Source organism: Chiloscyllium plagiosum, chromosome 12 (genome assembly GCF_004010195.1).
Source record: "Chiloscyllium plagiosum isolate BGI_BamShark_2017 chromosome 12, ASM401019v2, whole genome shotgun sequence".
In the NCBI taxonomy this organism is placed as follows: Eukaryota; Metazoa; Chordata; class Chondrichthyes; order Orectolobiformes; family Hemiscylliidae; genus Chiloscyllium; species Chiloscyllium plagiosum.
The window spans coordinates 37,197,402-37,222,573 of NC_057721.1; the positions used below are offsets into that span (position 1 = coordinate 37,197,402).

Sequence of the window (25,172 nt, forward strand, 5' to 3'; positions counted from 1 at the left end):
GAAAACCCTTTGGATTCTCCTTAATTCTATTTGCCAAAGCTATCTCATGTCCCCGTTTTGCCCTCCTGATTTCCCTCTTAAGTATACTCCTACTTTCTTTATACTCTTCTAAGGATTCACTCGTTCTATCCTGTTTGTACCTGACATATGCTTCCTTCTTTTTCTTTACCAAACCCTCAATTTCTTTAGTCATCCAGCATTCCCTATAGTTACCAGCCTTCCCTTTCACCCTGACAGGAATATACATTCTCTGGATTCTTGTTATCTCATTTCTGAAGGCTTCCCATTTTCCAACCGTCCCTTTACCTGCGAACATCTGCCTCCAATCAGCTTTTGAAAGTTCTTGCCTGATACGGTCAAAATTGGCCTTTCTCCAATTTAGAACTTCATAGATCTGGTCCATCCTTTTCCATCACTATTTTAAAACGAATATCTTTCTGCATTTTATCAAAATATCTTCCCATGCCTCTGAGGAGATTTTAACACCTAGCTCTCTCTCTCACACCCTGCAGAGTCGATCGAACTCATCTGAGGCAGCATCCCCCAATTGATGATATAAAGTGCTGACAAGAAAGTGTACTCATAGCACTGAGCACCCTCCTCTCTGTGTCGGATTTGTAGGATCAATCAAAAGTACAATCTTCTTTTGAATAAAATCGCTAACTTGAAAAAAACGAAAGAAGGTCCCTGTTAGATAGCTCGTATTTCTGTGCTAGCTGATCAAAGGACATCATTGTGTCTCCCTCAAATAAATCACTCATGCAAGACACACCCCTAGCTGCCCAACATTTGAATCCTGAATCTATCATCACCGGTTGAAAACCCGGCATATCCTCTATAGGTGTAAGAGAAGATGTTTTGCCAATATTGCTTTCCCTGTGCCGAATTGTCCTCCATGCTTTAACAATATTGATAACTATTGTTATGGCAATATTCCCTAACTGTCCTCATTTTGTCCAGAAACAGCAAGTTCGTAAGGGGGCACCTTGCCTGGGAAGTTTCAATATCTAACCATCCTGAATGTAGGTCCTCAGAGGCCCATCACTCACGTAGGATAAAACTGAGCTTAATTGATAATTTTTAATGTCTGGGAGGTCCACTCCCCCCCCCCCCCCCCCGGCAAATGCAGTTAAGCTAATTTAATGCGGGTGCACTTATTATGCCAAATAAAGGAGTTGAACCAGCCGTTCACTCTCCTGAATGTTTGCATATTGAAAATCAGGGGGACCATCTGTATAGGGTATAACAAACAGGGGAGAATATTCATCTTAATAAGAACTATCCAACCTAAACATGAGACCAGAAGCGCCTCCTATCTTTGAAGGTCTTGTTTGATTTTGTCAAATAATTGAACTAAATTGACTTTGAATAGCCGATCCAGACCTAGCATCTTTGTAAGACCACCATAGGCATTTGCAAGATTAATCTTGTACCCCGAAAAGGCGCCAAATGCACAGATGCATTGTATTAGGTGAGACACTAAAACTGCTGGATTTGACAAACAAATTAGGACGTTGTCTGCGTACAACAAAATCTTATGTAATTTTGACCCCACTTCTGGAGCTGATATACTGGGATCCCTACGAATGGCCTCCACCAATGGTTCAATCACCAACGTAAAAAGCAGTGATGAAAGGGTACAGCCCTGCCTGCTGCCCCTAAAATGTTAAAATTGCTTGATTGTACCCCATTGGGGATGACCACAGTGAGAGGGTCACTGTAGAGAACCTTTACCCATCTTATAAAGACTTCACCCAAGCCAAATCGCTGCAGAGTATAAAAAATATACAGCCACTCAGTTCGGTCAAATGCCTTCTCTGTATCTAGAAAAATCACCAATCCCTATATTGACTGTTGTTGACATGCTTAAATTACATTAAGCAGCCTCCTAACATTATTGGAGAATCTGTGGCCCTTTATGAATCCTGTCTGGTCCTCTATAACAATAGAAGGTAATACAGTCTCCAGCCTTAACACGAGAGTCTTACAAACCTCCCATGTATGTCTTCAACACACTATAGTAACCTAAATGGGAGATTCCTCCTCACCAATATAGCTACACCCTGCTTCTAGTATGAGAAGGTGAAAAGTAAACCCGGTCAAAGCCATTCTGCTGTAGTTTCAAATGCTCCCTATCATCCAAGTGTGTATCCTGTAATAAAGCAATATCCACCTCCTTTCTAAGACTCAAAAGTACCTCTTCCTCTCAATTGGTGAGTGACTCCCCTTGATATTCCAAGTGCACCATTACCTTCTGCAATAACATTTAAATTCCAGAGAGGAGGAACTCGAACCACAAATCACTGCACCTTAGTGTCACATGATCCATCAAACATAAAAACTACAGAAACTAAAACCACTACATTTAACAAACCTACAAAGCTATCAAAGATTATATACAATAAAAAGCCAAAAAAACAAACCAACATATAAAGTGCCAACGGCGCTGAATAGGGGAACTCACCCTCTGCCCAAAGGGGGCAATTACCCCTCCCAAACTGCCCATAAGTATGCATCTAGCCATCCCAACCATTTTCCCTCCTCCTAGCTAGAGCCGCATCGCAAACACAAGCAGAAAAAAAAGTAAATACACCATGGAATAGCAATATGAATAAAGAAATTTGTTTTTAGAAAAGAGGGGGTAAATACCCCACCCATCCTTTGGTATAACTTAGAAATTGAAAGTACACATCTCAACCACCACCAAACATACTTTAAACCAAATTATTATCAATAAAAGAAAAGAAAAGGAAAAGAAAGCTCCAATTGGACTTCCTCTGTTTTATTTTAAAAAAAGACATACCCAAATAACACTACTATTTGTATATACTAAGTTGTTCAGATTAGGTTAATTTGTTCACAAAGTCTCTAACCTTCTCCGACGTGGCAAAGAGATGTATGAATCCATCTAAGGTGATCCAAAGCACATTGGATACCTCAGAGAGTACTGAATCCCAAGCTCCTTCAGTCTTCTCTTGACACCGTCATACCATTTTCTTTTCTGGATCACCGCCGCTGAGAAGTCCTGGAAGAACATGATCTTAGAGCCCTCGTAAATTAGGGCTTTTGCATCCTTCCCATGGATTCTGGAAGCTGCCACGATTCTCTCCTTATTTCTATAGTGATGAAACCACACCAGGAGAGGATGAGGATGTTGACCCAGACCTGATCTCCACGCCGTGACCCGGTGAGCTCTCTCGATCTTCAAGCCTCTCATGCCGGCCTCCAAGTTAAGGGATTTCGGAAGCCAGTCCTCAATAGATTCTGCTGGCTGCTCACCTTCCTTACCCCCCGGCAGACCGATGATCCAAATATTTTTTCTCCTGCCCCTGTTCTCAAGATCATCCACTTGGTCATGCAAACTACAACCTGCATCTTCAGGACTTTGATCCTAACCTTGGAGGAACTGGCATCAGCTTCCACTACAGTGACTCTATGTTCAGTCTCATCCGTCCTCTTTTCCAGGTCTCCCAGCTGCTGTTCATGCTTCTGCAGCATGATAGAGATCAGTGCCAGCTTCTCCTCTATCTGCTTACACAAAATCTCACAAGATTTCGATAGCTCCTTCACCAGGGCCTGGTAGGTAATCAAGTCTGATGATCCTGCAGGCTGGGCCGTAGGCCCGGCCTCGGATGCTGCTCCTCCCTCCTTCGGCATCTCTGGACGATAAAAACGTTGGTAAGCTAATTTTTCAGTTTCCTGGGACTCCACACCTTTCCAGAGACCCAGGATATCGCAATGGTCCGGGCTGGGCGGGTTAGAAGTTCGTCCCGCTTGTGCTGTGGTGCAGAGCTCTGCACCGCGATCCTCCTAGATCACAGTCATCTTGGATCTCCCCCTCCCTCTATCTTAAAAGATAGATAGTTTAGTTTTATTTAATTCTCTTACCCCCTGCATCATTCAGATAATTGCTGCCATGATGGAGCATGGCCTTGTTTCTTGGTTGAAAAGACAGTGTCTAGAATTGTTTCCATGGCGATGGACATTATGAAATTCAAGCATCAGCTCCACAATCCCAGCTGGGTAGTTATGGTCCATTTTGTAGAAGCCAGCATTGGGAAGTCAGAGGACTACGATTCTGGAGAGTGTGTGAGGGGTCCTACCGATGAGTACTACAAAGTAGAGATCCTGTTATTTATGGCTAGACCTGCTCATACGAAGGAACCCTTCTGGGACAGCACTTTTGAGTCTGAGAGTGATGGTGTCCACAGCCTGCAGAGCAGAATCAACCAGCTCAAGTGAGTAATGGAGGCCAGCAGTACAAACACGGAAGGTGCACAAATTTTACTTGGTCTTGTCACTGTGTATGCTCACAGAGCTGAGATGGATATGTTTGTAAATTACAATTTGTCTTTGTTGATAAAAGTACAAGAAAGGCCACGTGGAGAAGGAATGCAGGAAACTGCTGTGGAGCCTGATGGACAGGATTATATTCAGGTTTCCCTGTACTTCAGGGATCATAGAACTACATCATTCCCCCTCCTGTCTGTGTCAGGGTGGGCCATGAATTAAATGCCCTCTCCAACAATATAAGCTGCACCTGACTTGGAGTCAAGTGCGAATGCACAAACACTCACACTGAAGGTAGAGTCCTAGACTCATGAGTTACAAACAACCATAGCCATAATCCATTGGCTACACAGCAGTGTACCAAGCTGCAGGACCGCAATTGCTGCCTCAAGAAACAACTCCTGAACAGCACATGCTGTAAGTTTTTGATGCCAAAGGTATTGATTGCGACTTTGATTCCTTCATCCAGGTACAGCATTGGGTTAAAGGAAAATGAAGAACTTTCCATTTTGTCTCCCACAGCACAGCCTCCATAAATGATGAATCTAACCAGATCAGAGCTGCCCAGGTTGGTGCAGAGGGGTGAGAACTTTGCACAGCAAATGATTAGCATTGAGCATTCAGGTGCCCGAGTGGAGACCCTGGATAGTCCAATGGATGGGATGGTAACTATTCTCTCATTGCACCAAGTCATGGTTCACAAAGCACCTCCAGTATTATTTAGCTGGGCTTCTCTCAGCAGTCCTCTATCTAAAGAGTATGATCTTTGTGCTTGTACTTTACACAAATCCAGTCTACATGATTTGCACATTTTAAAGAAGAAAACTGATATGTTATTTTCCTCAATTGGGTGCAACAACAGGGTGGTGTCCACATAATGAAGCAGCAATGGCAGTCCTTTAACTTGAAAGAAAAACTTCATACCTGTGAAGAACCTTTTATATAATCATTTATATAAATGACTTGGATGTGAAAATAGGTATAGTTACAAAGTTTGTAGATGAAACCAAAGTTGGAGGCGTAGTTGACAGCGAAGAAGTTTACCTCAGAGTACATCGGGATCTTGATCAGATAGGCCAATGAGCTGAGGAGTGGCAGATGGAGTTTAATTTGGATAAATATGCGGTGCTGCATTTTGGAAAAGAAAATCTTAATGGGACATATACACTTAATGGCAAAGTCCTGGGGAATGTTGCTGAACAAAGAGACCTTGGAGTGCAGGTTCATAGTTCCTTGAAATTAGTCACAGATAGATAAGTTAGTGATGAAGACATTTGGTATGCTTTCCTTTATTGGTCAGAGCATTGAGTATTGGAGTTGGAAGGTCATGTTACAGCTGTACAGGACATTGCTTAGGCCACTTTTGGAATATTGTGTGCAATTCTGGTCTTCCTGTCAGAAGGATGTTGTGAAACTTGAAAGGGTTCAGAAAAGATTTACAAGGATGTTGCCAGAGTTGGAGCATTTGAGCTATAGGGGTGACCTTACATAGGTTTATAAAATCATGAGGGGCATGGATAGGATAAATAGACATGGTCTTTTCCCTGGAGTGGGGGAGTCCAGAACTAGAGGGCATAGGTTTAGGGGTGGGGGGAAAGATATAAAAGGTACCTAAGGGGCACAGAGAGTGGTGCGTGTATGGAATAAGCTGCCAGAGGAAGTAGTGGAGGCTAGTACAATTGCAACATTTAAAAGGCATCTGAATGGGTTTATGAACAGGTAGAGTTTGGAGGGATATGGGCAAGTTGCTGGCAAGTGTTTACCATGATTAGCATACATAGGGAAGGTTAAAATGATACAGTTAATATCTAATGCTGGTGGTAGAAAGGAATGAGAAGAGACATAGCTGAATTTTGGCAGAGATGCACTGCATGTGCGCAGACAGAACCAGGACAGGGAATTAAAATCCAAATGAGCCATCAGCCACATCCACTTGGACTGTGGGAATACATCCAAATGGACTTTATAGGACCACTCCCACAAAGTTAGAATAAGAAATTCTGTCTGGTCATTGTTGACCAGTTTACTAGAAGCTTTCCACACAAAGGGTTTAGTATGTTTTCTTTTATTGGTCAGAGTATTGAGTACAGGAGTTGAGAGATCATTTTGCAGCTGTACAAGACATTGGTTAGACCAGTGTTGGAATATTTCATGCAATTCTGCTCTCCTTATGGGAAAGATGTTGTGAAACTTGAAAGGGTTCAGAAAAGATTTACAAGGATGTTGCCAGGGTTGGACGATTTCAGCTGTCAGGAGAGGCTGAACAGGCTCAGGCTGTTTTTCCTGGAGTGTCGGAGGCTGAGGGGTGACCTTATCCAACAGTATACAAAATCATGAGGGGCATGGATAGGATAAACAGACAAAGTCTTTTCCATGGGGTGGGGGAGTCCAGAACTAGAGGGCATAGCTTTAGTGTGAGAGGGGAAAGATACAAAGTAGATCTAAGGGGCAACGTTTTCACGCAAAGGGTGGTATGTGTATGGAATGAGTTGCCAGAGGAAGTGGTTGAGACTAGTACAATTGCATTATTTAAAAGGCATTTGGATGGGTATATGAGGGTTTGGAGGGAAATGGACTAGGTGCTGACAAGTGGGACTAGATTGGGGTGGGATATCTGGTTGGCATGGACAGGTTGGACCGAAGGGTTTGTTTGCATGCTGTACATCTCTATGACTCTATAATGTAGCTGCTGAACTTTGGCGATCTGAGAAGGTGCAGCTATGGAACATTCTGCACTGTCTTTGCCAGCATGGGAAACCCCCCTCAACCACCAGCCAAACCTACACCTTCTCCAGTCAAGCTGGGGGCTGTTAAAAGGTAAGCTCATTACGGACAATGATTTCTAATGATGCACTCACCAGTCCGTGATGCCTTTTCCAGCTTCTTTGACGAATATCTCAGGTATGAATGTTCCATCTTCCCTGTGATATTGTCATGCTCGCAGCTACTAATTATTATTATTACTTCTTCCCTGATTCTCTCCACAAATTATCTTGGGGGTTACCATCTATGCCCCAAGGGAATGTTCAAAGGAGTCTGCAAGATGCAAGCCTGGGTCCACAGTTATATTTCTGAAAACATTGTGGACTTGAACACAGAAAAGGAAACTCAGGCAATCTAGCCACGTTTGGAGGTGGGTGTGGGGGAGAATGGCATTGGTTTTTCCCCTTAATTATTACATTAATAATCCTTTTTATGCTATGCACTTTCTTACATATTGCATTATCAATAAAATATGAATTCTTTACAGATGCTTAATTGAGTGTGCAATTAATATAGCCAGATACACCCTACACCCTCAGCTGCACAACACCCCGCCATGCAGACTTCTCCTAAGAGAATTTCCACTCCTTTATTCAACAGTGTTTCTCTCTCTTTCAGCTCTATCTTCACCTATCATTTACTCTCCCTCCCACCTATCTCCCAAACCTCTGTATAAAACCATCTTTTTTCTAGTTACCATCACTTCTGAAAAAGGGTCACTGGACCCGAAAGGTTAACTCTGATTTGTCTCCACAGATGCTGCCAGACTTGCTGAGATTTTACATCAGTTTCTGTTTTTGTTTCGGATTTCCATCATGTTCTTTCATTTTTAGACTTCGCCAAACAGCTCAGGAAAATGGGGAATTTGTCAGGGCAGCAACACCAATATAGCCTCAGAGATAACACTTTCTGTTGCGGATTTGTACCACAATCTTTGGCAGAACCAGTATTACCGGCGAAATTGCCAATGTTACTGGTGGCAGGACCAAATGCCATAGTACACTACTGCATAGAGTCATAGAGTCATAGAGATGTACAGCATGGAAACAGACCCTTCAGTCCAACTCGTCCATGCCGACCAGATATCCCAACCCAATCTAGTCCCACCTGCCAGCACCCGGCCCATATCCCTCCAAACCCTTCCTATTCATATACCCATCCAAATGCCTCTTAAATGTTGCAATTGTACCAGCCTCCACCACATCCTCTGGCAGCTCATTCCATACACATACCACCCTCTGCATGAAAAGGTTGCACCTTAGTCTCTTTTATATCTTTCCCCTCTCACCCTAAACCTATGTCCTCTAGTTCTGGACTCCCTGACCACAGGGAAAGGACTTTGTCCATTTATCCTATCCATGCCCCTCATAATTTTGTAAACCTCTATAAGGTCACCCCTCAGCCTCCGACGCTCCAGGGAAAACAGCCCCAGCCTGTTCAGCCTCTCCCTGTAGCTCAAATCCTCCAACCCTGGCAACATCCTTGTAAATCTTTTCTGAACCCTTTCAAGTTTCACAACATCTTTCCAATAGGAAGGAGACCAGAATCGCACTGCAATGTTACAAGTTTTTCCCCTCCGGAGGGAGACACTCATTTCTGATACCACTGCCACATTTCTACTGCAGAACGAGAGATTACATCCTAGGGTTTAAAGTCAAATATAAATTAGCAAAAATAGAAGAATAAAGATACTACATTAGCTGTATGTTCAACACAGTAGAACATAGAACTATTAATATTCTTCTCTTGAAGTGGGTATACACATGTTTGAAAACGCAATTAGGATAGAGAAACTCCTCCTACACGGTTTTTGACTATTAATAATATCGTGTATTTCCAGCCCAGCCTTACAAGTTTGACCAGTTTCACCTCGCGTTTTCTTGCCCAGCCTCGGTGTAATATCCAAGTTCACTGGCCGAGATTTCAGCCGCTCCCTTCGTCTTTTAGGGAGAAATGAGCGCGTTTAAACTATCCAATATCTGGCAGGAGGACATCGCAATAAACTTGTCTAAACTATTTTCTTCGAACAAGTCTGTGGAGGATAACCCAACGAAAACTACTTCCGAAACAGTCAGGTAAATCGAAGAGCCGTCTGTCACCTGCTTTAGTCAAGCAGTATCATTGGACATGGAAAACAACATGAACCCGTGTACTAAAATAGATTTGAGTTTTGGTCTGACAGCAAGTGCGAGATCTTTGCTTTGTTGTTACCACAGAAAGAGTAGTAGAACTAAACTACAGGCTATGTGTACTTGGGAGATCAATACAAATGAATAGCAAAAGGAAGCTCGAGCAGCTTATGAATAGAGGGCTACGGAGATAGGCAAGACAGATAAAAGGGACGATCTATGTTGAAGAGGATTACAAGAACGAGAAAGTAAATGAGAGGCACCAATCTGTGAGGAGGAACGGTCGGGAGTGTGAGAGAGACAAATCTGTGCAGAGGACACCTAAGATCTTACAGTTTGGAGATAGATTACAGCACTCTCAGATATCATCACTCCCTATAATTAAAGTATAAATATTGCCAATGGTGAGTGAACATAAATCCTTCTGATGAATGTTTTGGAAAATGGCAATAAATTGAAAGCCTGAGTAAGTGGAGTACTGCACCAATACAACGTAAGCTGTTTTCACAAAATCTTAATGATTTGAGAGAGTGGTTCATTTGAGGAATAAACTTCCAGAGGAAGTGGTGGATGTAGGTACATTAATAACGTTGAAAAGATATTTGGGATCAATGCATGAATAAGAAAATTTTAATCCGTTTCTTGTCTTGAAGAGGGGTGGCACAGTGGTTAGCACTGCTGCCGCACAGTGCCAGGAATCTGGGTTTGAATCCAGCTTTGGGCGATTGTCTGTGTGGAGTTTGCACATTCTCCCCGTGCTAATTTGCCCATGGTGTTCAGGGATATGTAGGTTAGATTAATTAGTCGGGGGAAATTGTTGAGTAGTATGGGTCAGGGTGGGCTACTCTTCGACCGGATGGTCGGTGTGGACTTGCCGAGTCGAAGGGCCTGTTTCCACACCGTAGCAATTCAAAATGTTTGGAGGGATATGGGCCAAGTGCAGGCAAGTGGGACTAGTTTAATATGGGATTATGGACTGGTTGGACTAAAGGGTCTGTTTCTGTGCTGTGTGACTATGATTGCCAATATTGAATCCAGAGAGTAATAAAATCATTAAACATAAGGAAAATTTCGGAGAATGGATTTTGTGTTCAGGTGATAAATAGTTTAGTTTCCTGAGAGATATTTATTACTCAAATCACACCTGGTTGAGTCAAGTAAGTATTTATCTGGTATCAAATGTTGAAAGTAAGTATTCTATTAAACATCTTTGCTAGATATGTTTTACACATAAAACTATGTTAAATATGGGTTAAACATCCATCGAAAAACAGGTGTAGATACTTTGACAGAAATGATGCAGGATTGTTATTATTGCTTTGAACTACTATTCAAATATTATCTTGCTTAGTCATTTTAAGCCCTACTCCATTTGTAACCATGGTAAAGAAACATTGTCATAGATTTCACGGTGACAATATCAGTCACTTAAGGTAAAAATAGTGGTCTTGAAATTAAATTACACAGCACTGTACTTCAGGCATGGAATGGATGCTAAAATGTTCAAATTGATCATAAATGATTTGGGATTATTGAAAAAAAAATGCAAATCAGTCTTTGCATTAAAATGAATTGTGCAGTACGTCACACAAGAATCTTTTTAAAATATTCTTCCAAGGAGTGTGGGCAATGCTGGCGAGGCCAGCATTTGTTGCCCCATTGCAGTCAATGGAGATAGGTACAGTCACATGCTGTTAGAAAAGGAGTTTCATGATTTTGACCCAGAGACAGTGAAGTGACAGTGATATAATTAGTTCAAGTAGGTGTGTGGCTAAGAGGAGAACTTGCAGGTGATGCTGTTCCCATATTCCCACTGATTTTGTTCCGCTAGATGATCAATGTAATGCATTTGGAAAAATGAACTGTTGCCAGTGTGCATTGGTGGTGGTTGGAATGAATGTTTAAGAGTGTGCTATTCAAATTGGATGCTTTGTCTTGGTTGGTGTTGAACCTCTTGAGTATTGTTTGAGCTGCATTCTCCAACTGCAGGTGCAGAGTACCCTGAAAATTCCTGATACATGCCTTGTAGATGGCGGGCATGGTCTGAGGAGTCAGGTGTAATTATGTGACTAATCCAGTTGAGTTTCTGGTTAATGGTAGCACTGGGATGTTGATAGTGGGATATTCAGCAATAGTAATATCATTGAATATCAAGGGATAATTGTTATCTTCTCTCATGATCATTGACTGATATTTGTAAGGCACAAATGTCACTTGTCACTTATCAGCCCAAACCCAAATGTTATCCAGGTCTTTCTGCCTTGGACATGGACAGCTTCTGTGCATGAAGAGTTGAGAATGATGCCAATCATTGGGTCATCATCATTGAATTTAATCACTTCTGACCTTATGATGGAAGGAGCTGAACAAGATTGTGCTTCAGACACAACCCTGAGGAACTCTACAGAGATGCCTTAATTGCTGAGATGACTGACTCCAACAGGTACAACCATGTTCCTGTGAGCTAGTAGAGATTCCAACCAATGAAGAGGTGTTCCTGGATTCCCACTGAATTAAAATGGCTAAAAACCAACCTGTATAGTGCTTGGAACCTCAGGACAAAGCCAAGATTGATTGTTCACTCAGCACTTACGGATGAAGATTGTTTCAAATGATTTAGCCTTGACTTGTGTGCTTGGATTCCCCATTATTGAGAATGAACATATTTGTGGAGTTTCCATTTCTAATTCAGTAATTAATTGTCCATCATTATTCACAACTGGATGAGGCAGGGCTGCAGAGCCAAGAACTCATCCAGGATTGTGGAACCTCTTAACTTTTAAATCATGTACTATTTATACTGTTTGTCATGCAGGTGGTCCTGTGTTGTAATTTTCAGGTTGATACTTTATTTTTAAGTGTGCCTGATGCTACTTCATGCATGGCCTTTGGCAGCATCATTGGTTCAGGTTTGATCATCCAGTTTGATGGTCATGCTGGAGTGGCGATATGTCAGGCCGCAAGGTTACAGATCGTGGTTAGGTCTAATTCTCCTGATGCTGATGGTCCACAGCATTTAATGAATACCTAGGCTTGAGTTACTAGATCTGATTAAAGTCTATCCCATTTAGCATGGTGGTAGGGCCACACAACACAGTGGAGGTTATCCTCAACATGAAGACAGGACTTCATTTCCACAAGGACTGTGCAGTGGCCATTCTTAGAATTCTGTTGTAGACAGATACATCTTGGTCTTCTTAACATCCTCATCCTCTGTTGCAGATGCAGTGTAGCAGCTATGTCATTTAGAACTCAGCCAGCTTGGTAAATAATGTTTCCATCAAGAAATTCTTGATGATGGACCTTGAACACCCTCAGCACCAGAGTACATTTGTACCCTGGACCCCTCAATGCATTTTCTATGTGGTGTTCAAGTTGGGGGGGGGGAGGTGTGTGTGGTATGGGAGGGCAGTAAGTGAATTCAGCAAAAGTTTCTTTGGCACTTTTGACCTGATGACATGGGACTTCATGGAGTTGAAGTCAATCTTGACTGCTCTGAGGCCAACTCCATCCTGACTGTATACCACTGTGCCACAATTTCTGGTGTGTCTGTCCTATTGATGAAATATGTCAGACCCAGGAATAGCAATAATGACATTTTTTTCATGAGATATGGACATCATTGACCAGCACCTATTGCCTAACATTAATTGCTCTCTGGTCGATTGCGGTGATTCGTCTTCTTGCACATACGGTGCTGTTAGGAAGGGAGTTTTGGGGTTTTGACCCAGTGACGGTGAAGGACAGTGATATAGTTGTAAGTGAGGATGAGCCACGGAAGGGAACTTGTAAGTAATGATGTTCCCATACATTTACTGCCCTTATCTTTCTAGGTAACAGAGTTTGTGGATTCGAAAAATGTTGTTGAAAGAACCTTTGAGTTACTGCAATGCATCTCGTAGATTGCAAACAATTCCATGACAGTGCATCGTTCGTGGAAGAAGTAAATAATGAGGGTGGGTGGATTGGGTAACAAGCTGTTTTGTCCTGAATGTGGTCAAATCTCTTGAAGGTCGTTCCAGCTGCACCCATCCAGACAAATGAAGAGCATTCCATCACACTCATCACGTGAACTGTGTGGTTGGTGGACAGACTTTGAAAAGACAGGTGATGAGTGATGGCTGGCAGAGTTCAAGGTCTATCACTAGGAATTCCTTGGTAGAACCTCTACTGACTGAGCTAAATGAATCCTATGTCAAGTAGCTGCTAGACCTGTGAAATTCCTAGCCTCTGACATATTCAGAGGGAATTCAGTGATTGTGACATTATTGAAAGTAAGCATGGTTAGATTGTCTCTTGACAGATATGATAATTGCTTGTCATTTGTGTGGCATGAATGTTACTTGTCACATTCCACTGAAGCCTGGATACTGTTCAGGTCATGCTGCATTTGGACGTACACTGCTTCAGTATCTGAGGAGTCACAACCGGTGTTGAACATTGTGCAATTGTCAGTATCATCCTATGACTGATGTTATGAAGGTTGAAGAAGCAGCTGAAGATAGTTGGTCCCAGTACACTACCCTGAGGATCTCCTGCAGTGATATCCTAAACTGAAATGACTGACCTCCAAAAACCACAACTATCTCCCTATGTGATGGCTATGGTTTTAATCTGCAGAGAATTTGGCACCTGATTCTCATTCATTCTAGTTTTGCTAGGGCTCATTGATGCCAGATTTGGTCGAATGTGGTCTTGATGTCAAAGGCTGTCACTCTCATCTCACCTCTGGAGTTCAGCTTTAGGTTTGAACCAAGACTGTAGTAAAGTCAGGACCTGAGTGGCCCTGAAGGAGCACAAGACTCTGCAGAATTTAAGCAAGTGCAGCTTGGTATGATTGGCGATGACCCCCTCCATCACTTTACTGATGATCGAGAGTAGACTGATAGGGCAGTGCTAGATTTGTTCCCTTATTTGTCCTACTGATGTGCTGGGCTCCTCCATTACTGAGAATGCAAATGTCATGGGCTTTCTCTGAGTCAGTTGTTTAATTGTCCATTAATATTCTCATCTGTGTGAGGCAGGACTGCAGATATTGGCTCTGGTTCATTAGTTGCGAGATAGCTTAGTTCCGTTTATAGCTTGATGCTTTTGCTCTGTGTTATGCAAGCAATCCTGTGTTGTTGCTTCATCAGACCGACACTTTACTTTTAGGTGCTGCTCCTAGCATGACCTCTTCATTCAACCAGAGTTGACCTCCTGCTTTGGTGGTAATGGTAGAGTGCAGTATATGTCCAGCCATGATGCTGCAAATTGTGTTGGTTTGTGACTCTGCTGCTGTTATGGCCCACAAAATCTTATTGATGTCCAGTCTTGAGCTATTAGAATTGCTCTGGGTCTATCTCATTTAACATTATGATAGCCACACAACATGATGGGGTGGCATCTTCAATGTGGAAATGGGACTTTGTCTCCACATGGAATGTGCAATGATCACTCTTTTACCCATACTGTCATGAACAAATAAATCTATGGCAGGCAGATTGGTAAGGATGAGGTCAAGTATGTTTTTCCTTCTTGTCAATTCCCACACCACTAGCCACAGACCCAGTCTAGCTATGACCTTTAGCAGTTGGCCATCTGTATCAGTAATTCTACAGCTGAGCCACACTTGACAATAGACATTGAAATCCCCCATCAAGAGAACAGTCTGCTTCCTTGCCACCCTTAGTACTTCCTCCATGTGGTGTTCAAATGGAGGAATACTTGCTCATCAATAGAGGACAGACATGGTATTTAGATTAGATTAGATTACTTACAGTGTGGAAACAGGCCCTTCGGCCCAACAAGTCCACACCGACCCGCCGAAGCGTAACCTGGAGTTCAGCTTTAGGTTTGAACCAAGACTGTAGTAAAGTCAGGCTTCCTTGCCATCCTTAGTACTTCCTCCATGTGGTGTTCAAATGGAGGAATACTTGCTCATCAATAGAGGACAGACATGGTATCTGGTAGCACAGGAGATTTTGTTGCCTATGTTTGACTTGGTGCCATGAGGCTTCATGGGTTCAGCATCAATGTTGAAGACTCCAAGGACAATTCCATCCTCACTGTAAATCATTGTGCCACTACTCCTGTGGTGTCAGTTCTGCTGTTGGGAGAGGATATAACCAGTGATGGTGATGGTATTGTCTGGGTTGTTGTCTGTCATATATAATTCCATGGTCATAACAACATCAGGATTTTGCAGACACCTTTCCCCATTTTGACACTGGGCCCAAGGTGTTAGCAAGGAAGACTTTGCAGGGCCAGGTTTGCCATTGTCTTTCCTAGTGCCTACTTCGATACCAGATGGTTCCTCTGTTTTCATTCCTTTATTGAGACTTCTCCGTGGTTTGACAGAACTGAGTGACTTATTAGTTAAGAGTCACCAGCATTTATTGCCCATCCCTAATTACTGAGAGGTCAATTAAAGTCAACCAAATTGCTGTGGTCTGGAGTCCCATGTTGGCCAGACCAGGTAAGGATAGCAGATTTCCTACTTTATTAGGTATCAATGCATCAGAGGTTTTTAACGACACACAACAATGATTTCATGGTCATCATTCAGCTCTTAATTCGCAATTCCTTTAAAATTCAAATTGGTGGTGGAATTCAAAGGCTGGTCCCCAGGGCATTATGTGGGTACTTGAATTCTTAGTCCAGTGATGATACCAATATGCTATCTGATTAACTTTTAGGTTAGATTTGCATATCAGGAATCAGAAACTATTTATGAGAACTTATTAATTGTTTGCTTGGAAAACTTATAACAAAAGTAGTGAAATTTCACATATCAATCAACAGCTAGCAATTAAATAGTTGGCAGTCCGTCATTGGTCACAAAATTTGCTTGACTGTTTTGTAATTTGACCCTTTAATGTTGTGTTAATAGGCCCTGTGTAGGGTCTTTCTCCTGGAGTTGATTACAGAATTCACAAAAGATCACTGTGAAAGGAAATGAGCTATATGAAAAAATACCTTTTCAATTAGTTTTTAGGTGTAGTTTTTATTAATGGGACTGTGTTTACACACAGAAATTCCAGGATGACATTATTAAAAGGGCTTGTCCTGGATTATTCTAATTTACATTGGTTATGTTTTGATTAAATTATGTTTCTCGTTCTGTTAATGAGTTATTTGAATTTCCACATGTGATTACCCAAATATCCACTGCAACGTTTGCAGAAGACTGATGTAAACACAATTGTTAACAACATAAACAGCCATTTAAACCACGGAATCAACCAAGTAATATCGGAGACTAGAAGAACCACAAAGAAGTTCTATCTGATTATGCTAATTAATTTCATGAGGTTGTTTCTCTCCCCTACAGAAATAAGAACTTGTTATTACATGTGCAGACTCAGTCTAGCAAGGCTACATTCTTGTGGTCATTCATTTCAATGGGAGAACACAGTGAATGCCTTGTTGAATCATCTAGAAGTGTCATAATACTGCACTATAGTTGTGACACACCGTGAACACTCCCTGTTTCATTCTCAGGTTTTGACACTGGGAGGGAAGAATCCCTTGGTTAATAATTTGTAGCAGTACCATGAATATGAATATAATCACTTGGAATTTAATTATAAATCACAAGCCAAGAGAAGTTTCAAAGTAATAGTTAGAATTTCTCATCAGGTCTCTCAATCTTCCATAGTGGCTTTAAGGGAAACCCAAGGAAAGATCAAAGTAGCCATTTACACAATTTCTCTTGAAGTTGTAAAAGACACTATATAAATGCAAGCTTTTATTTCCTTTTAACTTCATGGTTTCTTCCAGCTTTCTGCCAAAGTTACAACAAGGTGTTATATAACACACATTAAAATTCTATCCTTTAACCTTTGTGCCTGTGCCATTGGAACGTGATAATTTGATTATTTTTACAAAAGCTCTGACTGATGTCTTCCTCCACCATGGGCACTCCTTAGTATATTGCTGTACGATTTCTTATATTTCTTAGCAGTGTTTTCGATATAGGCCTAGTTCTTTAATTCTCATATAAGTCAAAACCTGCAACTTTGAAAAGGTATCCATAATGTTGGGTTTTAAAAATGCTGGAACTAACTCTACGTCTCATGAAAATAAATATTATAGCTACCAATGGTTGGTATCTGGTTATGACAGCTCATTTGATACCTCACCACGTTTTAAAGATCGAAAGTGTACCGTGCCATAAAATCACAAGAAATTTCCAGTACACAATGAGACCATTTGGTCCATCTTGCCTTTGCTTGATCTTGGCAACTGCAATCCATAACTACATAACTAACCTACCAGGGACTGGTTCCTGAAATAAAGTTGGACAGGGAATCAGTAAGAGAGCACAAAGCCAGGACTGGGGTGGAAGGTGTACTAAACCACTCACTTTCAGGAACTGATTGGCACTCTCATACCCTTCCTGCCCAATAAGGATTACATAGATATATGATATTTCAAAATATTACCCTAGAATAGGGGTTAAAAACAGAAAGGTAAAGGTAGGTGGAAGTGTGTAACTGACTCCTTTTAATGCATTGATTATTTTGCCACACCGGCAAGAATCCATTTAAAACTATTTTACTTCACATCTTTTATCAGTGATTTTCTTTATCTTTTAAATTGTTTTGCCTGCTACAATTTTTGCTGCTGTATTTGTTTTTTTTTTCTATTTTTGTTCTAGTCTTAAGGACAAGCAAACTGCAGTGACCCCAAAAGATGGAAAAATAAATGAACAGGCTTTCTCTGGGTCTGCAAATAAGTTGGTTACAGACCTGGCAAAGGTAATATCCATTCTGATTTCTGGAATGTGTTTTCAAATTACTGTTTAAGTGAATAAAAAACAAATTTAAAGCTTAAAGCTGCAATGATCTATTCTTTTCTTGCGTTGGTAAAGGTTTTTCAGGGTTCTGTGGACAAAGAGAAGTCTTCAGCACAGGAGGAACCAACAGATAGTGAAGCCATTGGATTATTTCCAACCATTGGTTTGAACCAACCTGAGGAAGGGCTTCGACAGAAATTGGGAAGTTTTTTTAGTCGTACCTCAAAATCCAAACCAAAACAATCATTAACTTCACCTCAAAGTGAGAGTGTCAGCAGCCTAGATTTGAACACTGAATATCGCAATGGAACTCCAGTCCCAAAGCAGAATGATGCTGCAGAAAAGGAGCCTCTTAGTAAGCATATTACAGCAGGCCTTGGCAGCAATGCTGGGGAGAATGGCAACAGAACATTGATGGTAACCTGTCTTGAGACTCCTTCCACAGAGCAGATATTTGACCAATCAGGATTAGTTGAGCAGAATAAATCTGAGGTTGTAAATCATAAAGGAATCAAAATTAATTCAACCACTTCAGCACAATACACGGGAAGTGGCCAATCAGAAGAAAAATTTAACAGTTCTGCTCAAACCCCAGATCCTACAGCCCCTCAGTAAGTTATTTTGAAATTATTACAACTTGTTATAGAGTATTTAAGGAAATGTTTCAAACAGATTTAATCACCTGTCTTAGAGTCATAGAGTTACAGAGATGTACAGCATGGAAACAGACCCTTCGGTCCAACTCATCTATGCTGACCAGATATCTTTAATTAATCTAATTCCATTTGCCAGCACTTAGTATTTAAGGAAATGTTTCAAACAGATTTAATCACCTGTCTTAGGGTCATAGAGTTACAGAGATGTACCGCATGGAAACAGACCCTTCGGTCCAACTCATCTATGCTGACCAGATATCTTTAATTAATCTAATTCCATTTGCCAGCACTTGGCACATATTCCTCTAAACCCTTCCTCTTCATAAACCAATCCAGATGTATTTTAAATGTTGTGGTTGTACCAGCCTCCACCACTTCCTCTGGCAGCTCATTCAATACATGCACCACTCTCTACATGAAAAAAATTGCCCCTTAAGTCCCTTTTAAATCTTTCCTGTCTCACCTTAAACTCAGCCCTCTAGTTATGGACACCCCTATCCCAGGGATAAGATCTTGTCTATTTACCCTATCCATGCCCCTCATTATCTTATAAACCTCCATAAGGTAACCCCTTAGCCTCCAACATTCCCAGCCTATTCAACCTCTCCCTATAGCTCAAACCAACCTGGCAACATCCTCTTAATGAAAAATAGTGATTTGATAAGCTATTATTTTAAGGACCCATTTCCCTATTAGTTTTCTGCTCTGGTGCCTGCACTTTTCTTTATCGGTTAGGACAGCAGGGTATTTAAACCTGTCAACACTGTTAACATGGTTTCCTGAAGAATGTTGATGGAGTTATGCTCAGATGGCATCGGAAACAACTATTTCCAGTTGGTTTCCTTACTTTCACTGCAGAAATTCAATGATAATCTGTAGATTAATTCCTTTGGCTTTTAATTATTGTATTTTTTTCCAAAAAAAAGCTATGTTAATTTTTTTCCCTTGCTTTTATCATACTTTCTCTTGTTCTAATGATTCTAATTTTTCTCTCCTTATTCCGTGCAGTCACATTGAATTTACATTGAATTCAATATTTTACCTTAAGTCCTGTTTCAAGGCTCACTGCTTATTGATGATTCTTCAATGTAATTAGTAAAGGAGATTAACAGTTAATGGCCCAGGTTATACAAGTTCCTGATGCCCTGTATATGGCCTGCTGAAAATAACCTGCCATGAAAATTCCCATAGAAAATTTATGAAAAGTCACTGTCCCAGTGATATCAAAACTAATATACAGTACAACCTTGCTTCTCTGAACATTAATTATCTGAATTTCAGATTATCCAAACAAGATCTCAAGGTCCCGATGCTTAGGTAAACTGTTACCTGAACACTCGATTACCTGAACATTCGATTATCCAAACAAAATACTTCCCACCTGTGCCATTCAATAATCAAGGTTTCCCTGTAATGGTGATGAGAATCCCATTAATCTTTTGATGATTTTATACATCCATTCAGTTCTATAATATTATGCTCAAGGGGTCTGAGAATTGTTAATGAGTCATACGGTCATACAGCATGGAAACAGACCCTTTGGTCCAACTCGTCCATGCCAACCAAGTTTCCCAAACTAAACTAGTCCCACTTGCCTATATCTCTCTGAACCTTTTCTATTCATGTATCTGTCAAAATGGCTTTTAAATGTAACCGTACCTACATCTTCTACTTCCTCTGGCAGTTCATTCCACATACAATCCACTCTGTGTGAAAAAGTTGCCTCTCTGGTCCCTTTTAAATCTTTCTCCTCTCACCTTATAAATATTCCCTCTAGTTTTGATCTCCACTACCCTCGGGGAAATAAAACCTTTGCTATTCATGTTATATAAGCCCATCATGATTTTATAAACCTCTATAAGGTCACCCCTCGACTTCCGACACTTTGATGAAAAATGTCCCTGCTATCCAGCCTCTCCTTATAACTCACACTTCCAGTCCCTGTAATATCATTGTTACTCTTTTCTGCACGCTCCCCAATGTAATAATATCCTTTCCATTGCAGGGCGACAAGAACTGTACACAGTATTCCAAAAGTGACCTCACCAATATCCTGTACAACCGCAACATGACATCCCAACTCCTGTACTCAATAATCTGAGCAATGAAGATAAGCATGCTAAATGCCGCTTTAACCACCCCTGTCCACCTGTGAATCCATTTTCAACGAACTATGTCATGACTGAAACCATCTTGATATTCCAGGTTTATGAATTGAGTTAAATTTTACCAGTTGCTCTAGTGGGCTGTTAGCCCAGGGAATTAAGCTGGACTTCTGGATAACTGACCTCATGACTTTATTACTTACTCTGAAACTTTAATAACCTCTGCCAAACCTAGCCGCTTTTTCTTTTCCCAAAAATTTCCACATTACTGTTTAGTTTAAAGCTCTATCCATAGCCCTAATTATGTGATTCACCAAGAATTTGGTCCCAGCATGATTCAGGTGGAGCCCATCCCTTCAGAACAGCTCCCTCCTTCCCCAGTACTGGTGTCAATGTCCATGAATTCAAACCCATTTTTTTCCCTCACTAACCTTTCAGCCACGTGTTTGCCTCTTTAATCTCATTGACCCTGTGCCAATTTGCTTATGGCTGAACAAGTAATCCAAAGGTTAATACCTTTTTGGTTATGGTTTTTAATTTAGCCCTTAGCTGCTCGTATTCCCTCAGCAGAACCTCTTTCCTCATTCTACCTGTGTTATTGGTATCAACATGGACCATAACAACTGGATCTTTCCCCACCCACTCCAAATTCCTTTGCAATCTAGATGAGATATCCTGAACCTAAACATCAGGCAGGCAACACATCCGAAAGGAGTCTCAATCCTGGCCACAGAGAAAAGTGTCTATTCCCTTGGTTATATTATCTCCATTTACAATTGCTTATCTCTTTTGCCCCCTTGTATGGAAAGACTCCCCGTACCATGGTGCTAAGGTCTCTGCTCATCCTCCCGATATGTTTTTAAAATTGAATTTATTTTCATGTTTACTGCAGCAACTTTGTGTTCTGAAATCACAGGAACTACTTTCGGAAACACAAATGTTTTAAGAAACGATTAACATGTTAAAGAACCTGCCAGGCGGAATTCCATTCATGTCTCTTGAATCATTTTTGTTTATTTGGTGATTGTTAACTTGGAAAATCAACTAAAGGCAACAGCAACTTGCGTTTGTTTAGTATCTTTTAATGCAGAAAAAAAATCCCACAGATGTAAAATAAGACATAAACAGATGCTGTGTCCAAAAAAGAGGCATTAGAAAGCTAACAAAAATCATCATCAAAGAGGTAGGTTTTTTTTAATTCATTCATGAGATGAGGGCATCACGGCTAGGCCAGCATTATTGCCCATCCCTAATTGCCCAAAGAGCAGTTAAGAGTTAACCATACTGCTGTGGGTCTGAGTCACATGTAGGTGGGGCCAGGTATGGCAGTTTCCTTCCCCAAAGTACAGTAGTGAACCAGATGTGTTTTGTGATAATCTACAATGGATTCATGGTCATCTAATTACACTTTTAATGGTGCAGGCAGATTGTTGAGAAGAGGAAAGGAATTTCAAAGTTTTGGGCCTTGATGACTGAAGCTGGCATGTAGGGATAATGGGGATGCATAAGGTGACAGCATTATAAGAAAGCACAGTTGTCAGGGAATTTTAGGACTGAAATAGATTCAGCAATAATGAAGGCCAAAGCCATTCAGAGTTTTAAAAATGATAATTCTAAATGTGAAAGATTCAAAGCTAACATTGATCAATCAGCATTGGGCTCATCACTAAAGTAGCCTATGTACAGAAGATCTTTAGTTGAGTGTTACCCTTACTTACCCTCTTTCTTTTAATAAGTTGTAAAAATCTTTATTTTTCCCTTTGCTAGCCCTCATATGTTCTCTTCTAGGTTTATTGCAGCTCTTTGCAACTGTCTTGACATTTATTTGCTGCTGTTTATATCCATTCCAGTCTATAGGATTTTTGCTATTCTATAGATATATACAAGGTTTTCTTTTTGTTTTTCTAACATTTCTCATTTTTTTGACTGAGGATGCGGGATTACGGAGATAGTGTTGGGGAGTGCATCTGGGTGGGATGCTGTTCAGAGGGTTGATGCAGACACAATGGGCCAAATGACCTCAATACGCACTACAATTCCATGCTTAATTACACAAGAAAACTCTTTCCTTTTAGGGTGCATGCAGGTCTTGTACTATAGGAAACACTCCCTTTGAATACCATTCATGTTCATTTGTAGTTTTATCTGTTAACAATTTTGCCCAGTCCATTGTGGACAATTCCTGCATCAGCATTTGTTTATCAGCCTAACTTCAAGTTAAAACTATGATTTATGATTCATCATTCCCTCTCTCAAAGCTCATTTTAGTTGTTAGCTATGTATTCCCATATTGCTAATTATTGATTAATTCTGGCTCATTATTCAGCACTGATTTTATTTTGTCAAATCTTTTGTTGGTTCATAAAGACATTCTTCCAGAAAAACTGTTTTGAATATATTAAAGATTTTTACTCACTCTGGGATTCAAGCTCTTCAGCTTTTCACATTCTGTGTGAAAGGTTAAGTATCCGATTGCAGCCACACTATTTGTAGAAGAGTTTCCTGCTGTCCATATTTATGCATCCTACTATTTTAACACCACGATCAGGAGGTCTATAGAAATCTAGCATTTTCTTCTATTCCCCAATTCTAACCAGAATAATTCTACTGCTTGTTTACTCTTAGCAAGGCGATGTCTGAAGAGAGGAAACCATGCACAACGTCTGCTAGCTTGGTGACTGGGAAGGGATCTTTGTTGATGAATATTTGATCTTGGAGCCATAAGATGTGAATCTTCATAGACAAGAGAGATTAGAGAAAAATAGCAGAGCGACAGAGGTTCAAGATTAAGCCTAGGACATGGGCTGGGGTAGCGTGGGTGTGGGATATGAGGGGGAGGAATTCTTGGTAGCAGTCTGGATGAATGGGCAAGAAGAATGAGATGTGTTGCAAAGCAGATGAACAAATGTCTGAAACTTAATTTTGTTTGTAAAAATGCAGGACTTGTTGGGCCGAATGGCCTGTTTCCATACTGTAGGGAGTCCAACCTAATCCAGGCTGTGATTCAACATTGCTATATTACAGAGTTCAAGCATTTTAAGACTAATAAATACAACAACAATGTTATATTAGAAAAGTAAGAATCTGTTTGAGAATGAGATTAAAGCAACTTTGAGATAGTGCAGAATTCAAAAGCCTTACGGAGAAACATGATCACAATAGGAGAAGTAGGATATAGTTACTGAGCTGCAAAAAAGTCACCTAACTACTCAGACAAAGGTGTTAATGCTGTAGAGCCACCAGCATTAGTAAAGATCCCAATGTGTTTCCAGAAGAAATTGGTGATTCAATCAACTCAAGTTTGGGAAAAGCCTGTTTTTGTGAATGGACATCTCTTCAATTTTATATACATGGGTGAGTATCATTGTCTTTTCAGACTGTTTACCATGGCTGAAAAAATAACAATTACAGCATACAGAGCTGAAACTACATGATCAGCATTTATGATTAAAGACATGCTAAAATTATCAGTGCAGTACAAAGGGTGTAAGAAAGTAGAGAATGTTTATGTGATTCATAATCAAGAGGCCTCCCTCTTGAGCATGCATGCTTGCCTTGACCTCAGCCATTCTGATTTAGCAATTCAATTAATTTCAATGAACATTGAACAGGTCAAGAGAGACCAAAGTATACTCAGTCTGTTTAAAGACAAGCCAGTCAGAGAACATTGGTCCCAAAACAAACAGTTGTTGAACAACTGGTCAACAATCAACTGGTAAATCATTTCATTGGGCTCTATAGATTCATGGCAAAAAGAAGAAAGAATCTATTGACACTAGCAATGAAATGAGTTCATAAGACGAATAAGTGCCAACAAACGAAAACAGGTTCAAGAAAATTGAACAAAAACTGACTTAGGATGTGCGACCATTCGCCCACATTGTGTTGAAGAGTGGTCAGACCAAATGTCTAGTGAGTTAGCCAGAAAAACATATTTGGAATACATTAAGGACAAAAGGATAACGAGGGAGAGAATAGAGCACCTCAAAGATCAGCAAGGTGGCCTTTGTGTGGAGCAGCAGAAAATGGGGGAGATAATAAATGAGTATTTTGCAACAGTATTTACTGTGGAAAAGGAAATGGAAGATATAGAAGGCAGGGAAATAGATGGTGACATCTTGAAAAATGTCCATATTACAGAGGAGGAAATGTTGGATATCTTGAAACGCATGAAGAGGGATAAATTCCCAGGACTTGATCAGGTGTACCCTAGAACTCTGTGGAAAGCTAGGGAAGTGATTGCTGGGCCTCTTGCTGACATATTTGTATCATCGATAGTCATAGGTGAGGTGCCGGAAGACTGGAGGTTGGCTAACGTGGTGCCACTGTTTAAGAAGAGTGGTAAGGACAAGCCAGGGAACTATAGACCAGTGAGCCTGATGTCGGTGGTGGGCAAGTTGTAGGAGGGAATCCTGAGGGACAGGATGTACATGTATTTGGAAAGGCAAGG

At 40.8% G+C, this 25,172-nt stretch overlaps 1 protein-coding gene across 3 annotated transcripts in view; it reads left to right on the plus strand.

Moving 5' to 3' along the window:
• The first annotated feature begins 8,942 nt into the window (after positions 1 to 8,942).
• LOC122555113 overlaps positions 8,943 to 25,172 on the plus strand; it is a 95,179-nt gene continuing 78,949 nt past the window's right edge. For 2 of the 3 annotated variants that reach the window (XM_043700802.1, XM_043700803.1), the window contains exons 1-3: positions 8,943 to 9,128; positions 17,824 to 17,923; positions 18,037 to 18,572. In XM_043700802.1, coding sequence (XP_043556737.1) covers positions 9,007 to 9,128; positions 17,824 to 17,923; positions 18,037 to 18,572 — 758 coding nt within the window. In that variant the 5' untranslated portion in view covers positions 8,943 to 9,006. The remainder of the gene's footprint in view (positions 9,129 to 17,823; positions 17,924 to 18,036; positions 18,573 to 25,172) is intronic. The other variant, XM_043700801.1, reaches the window with a different exon arrangement.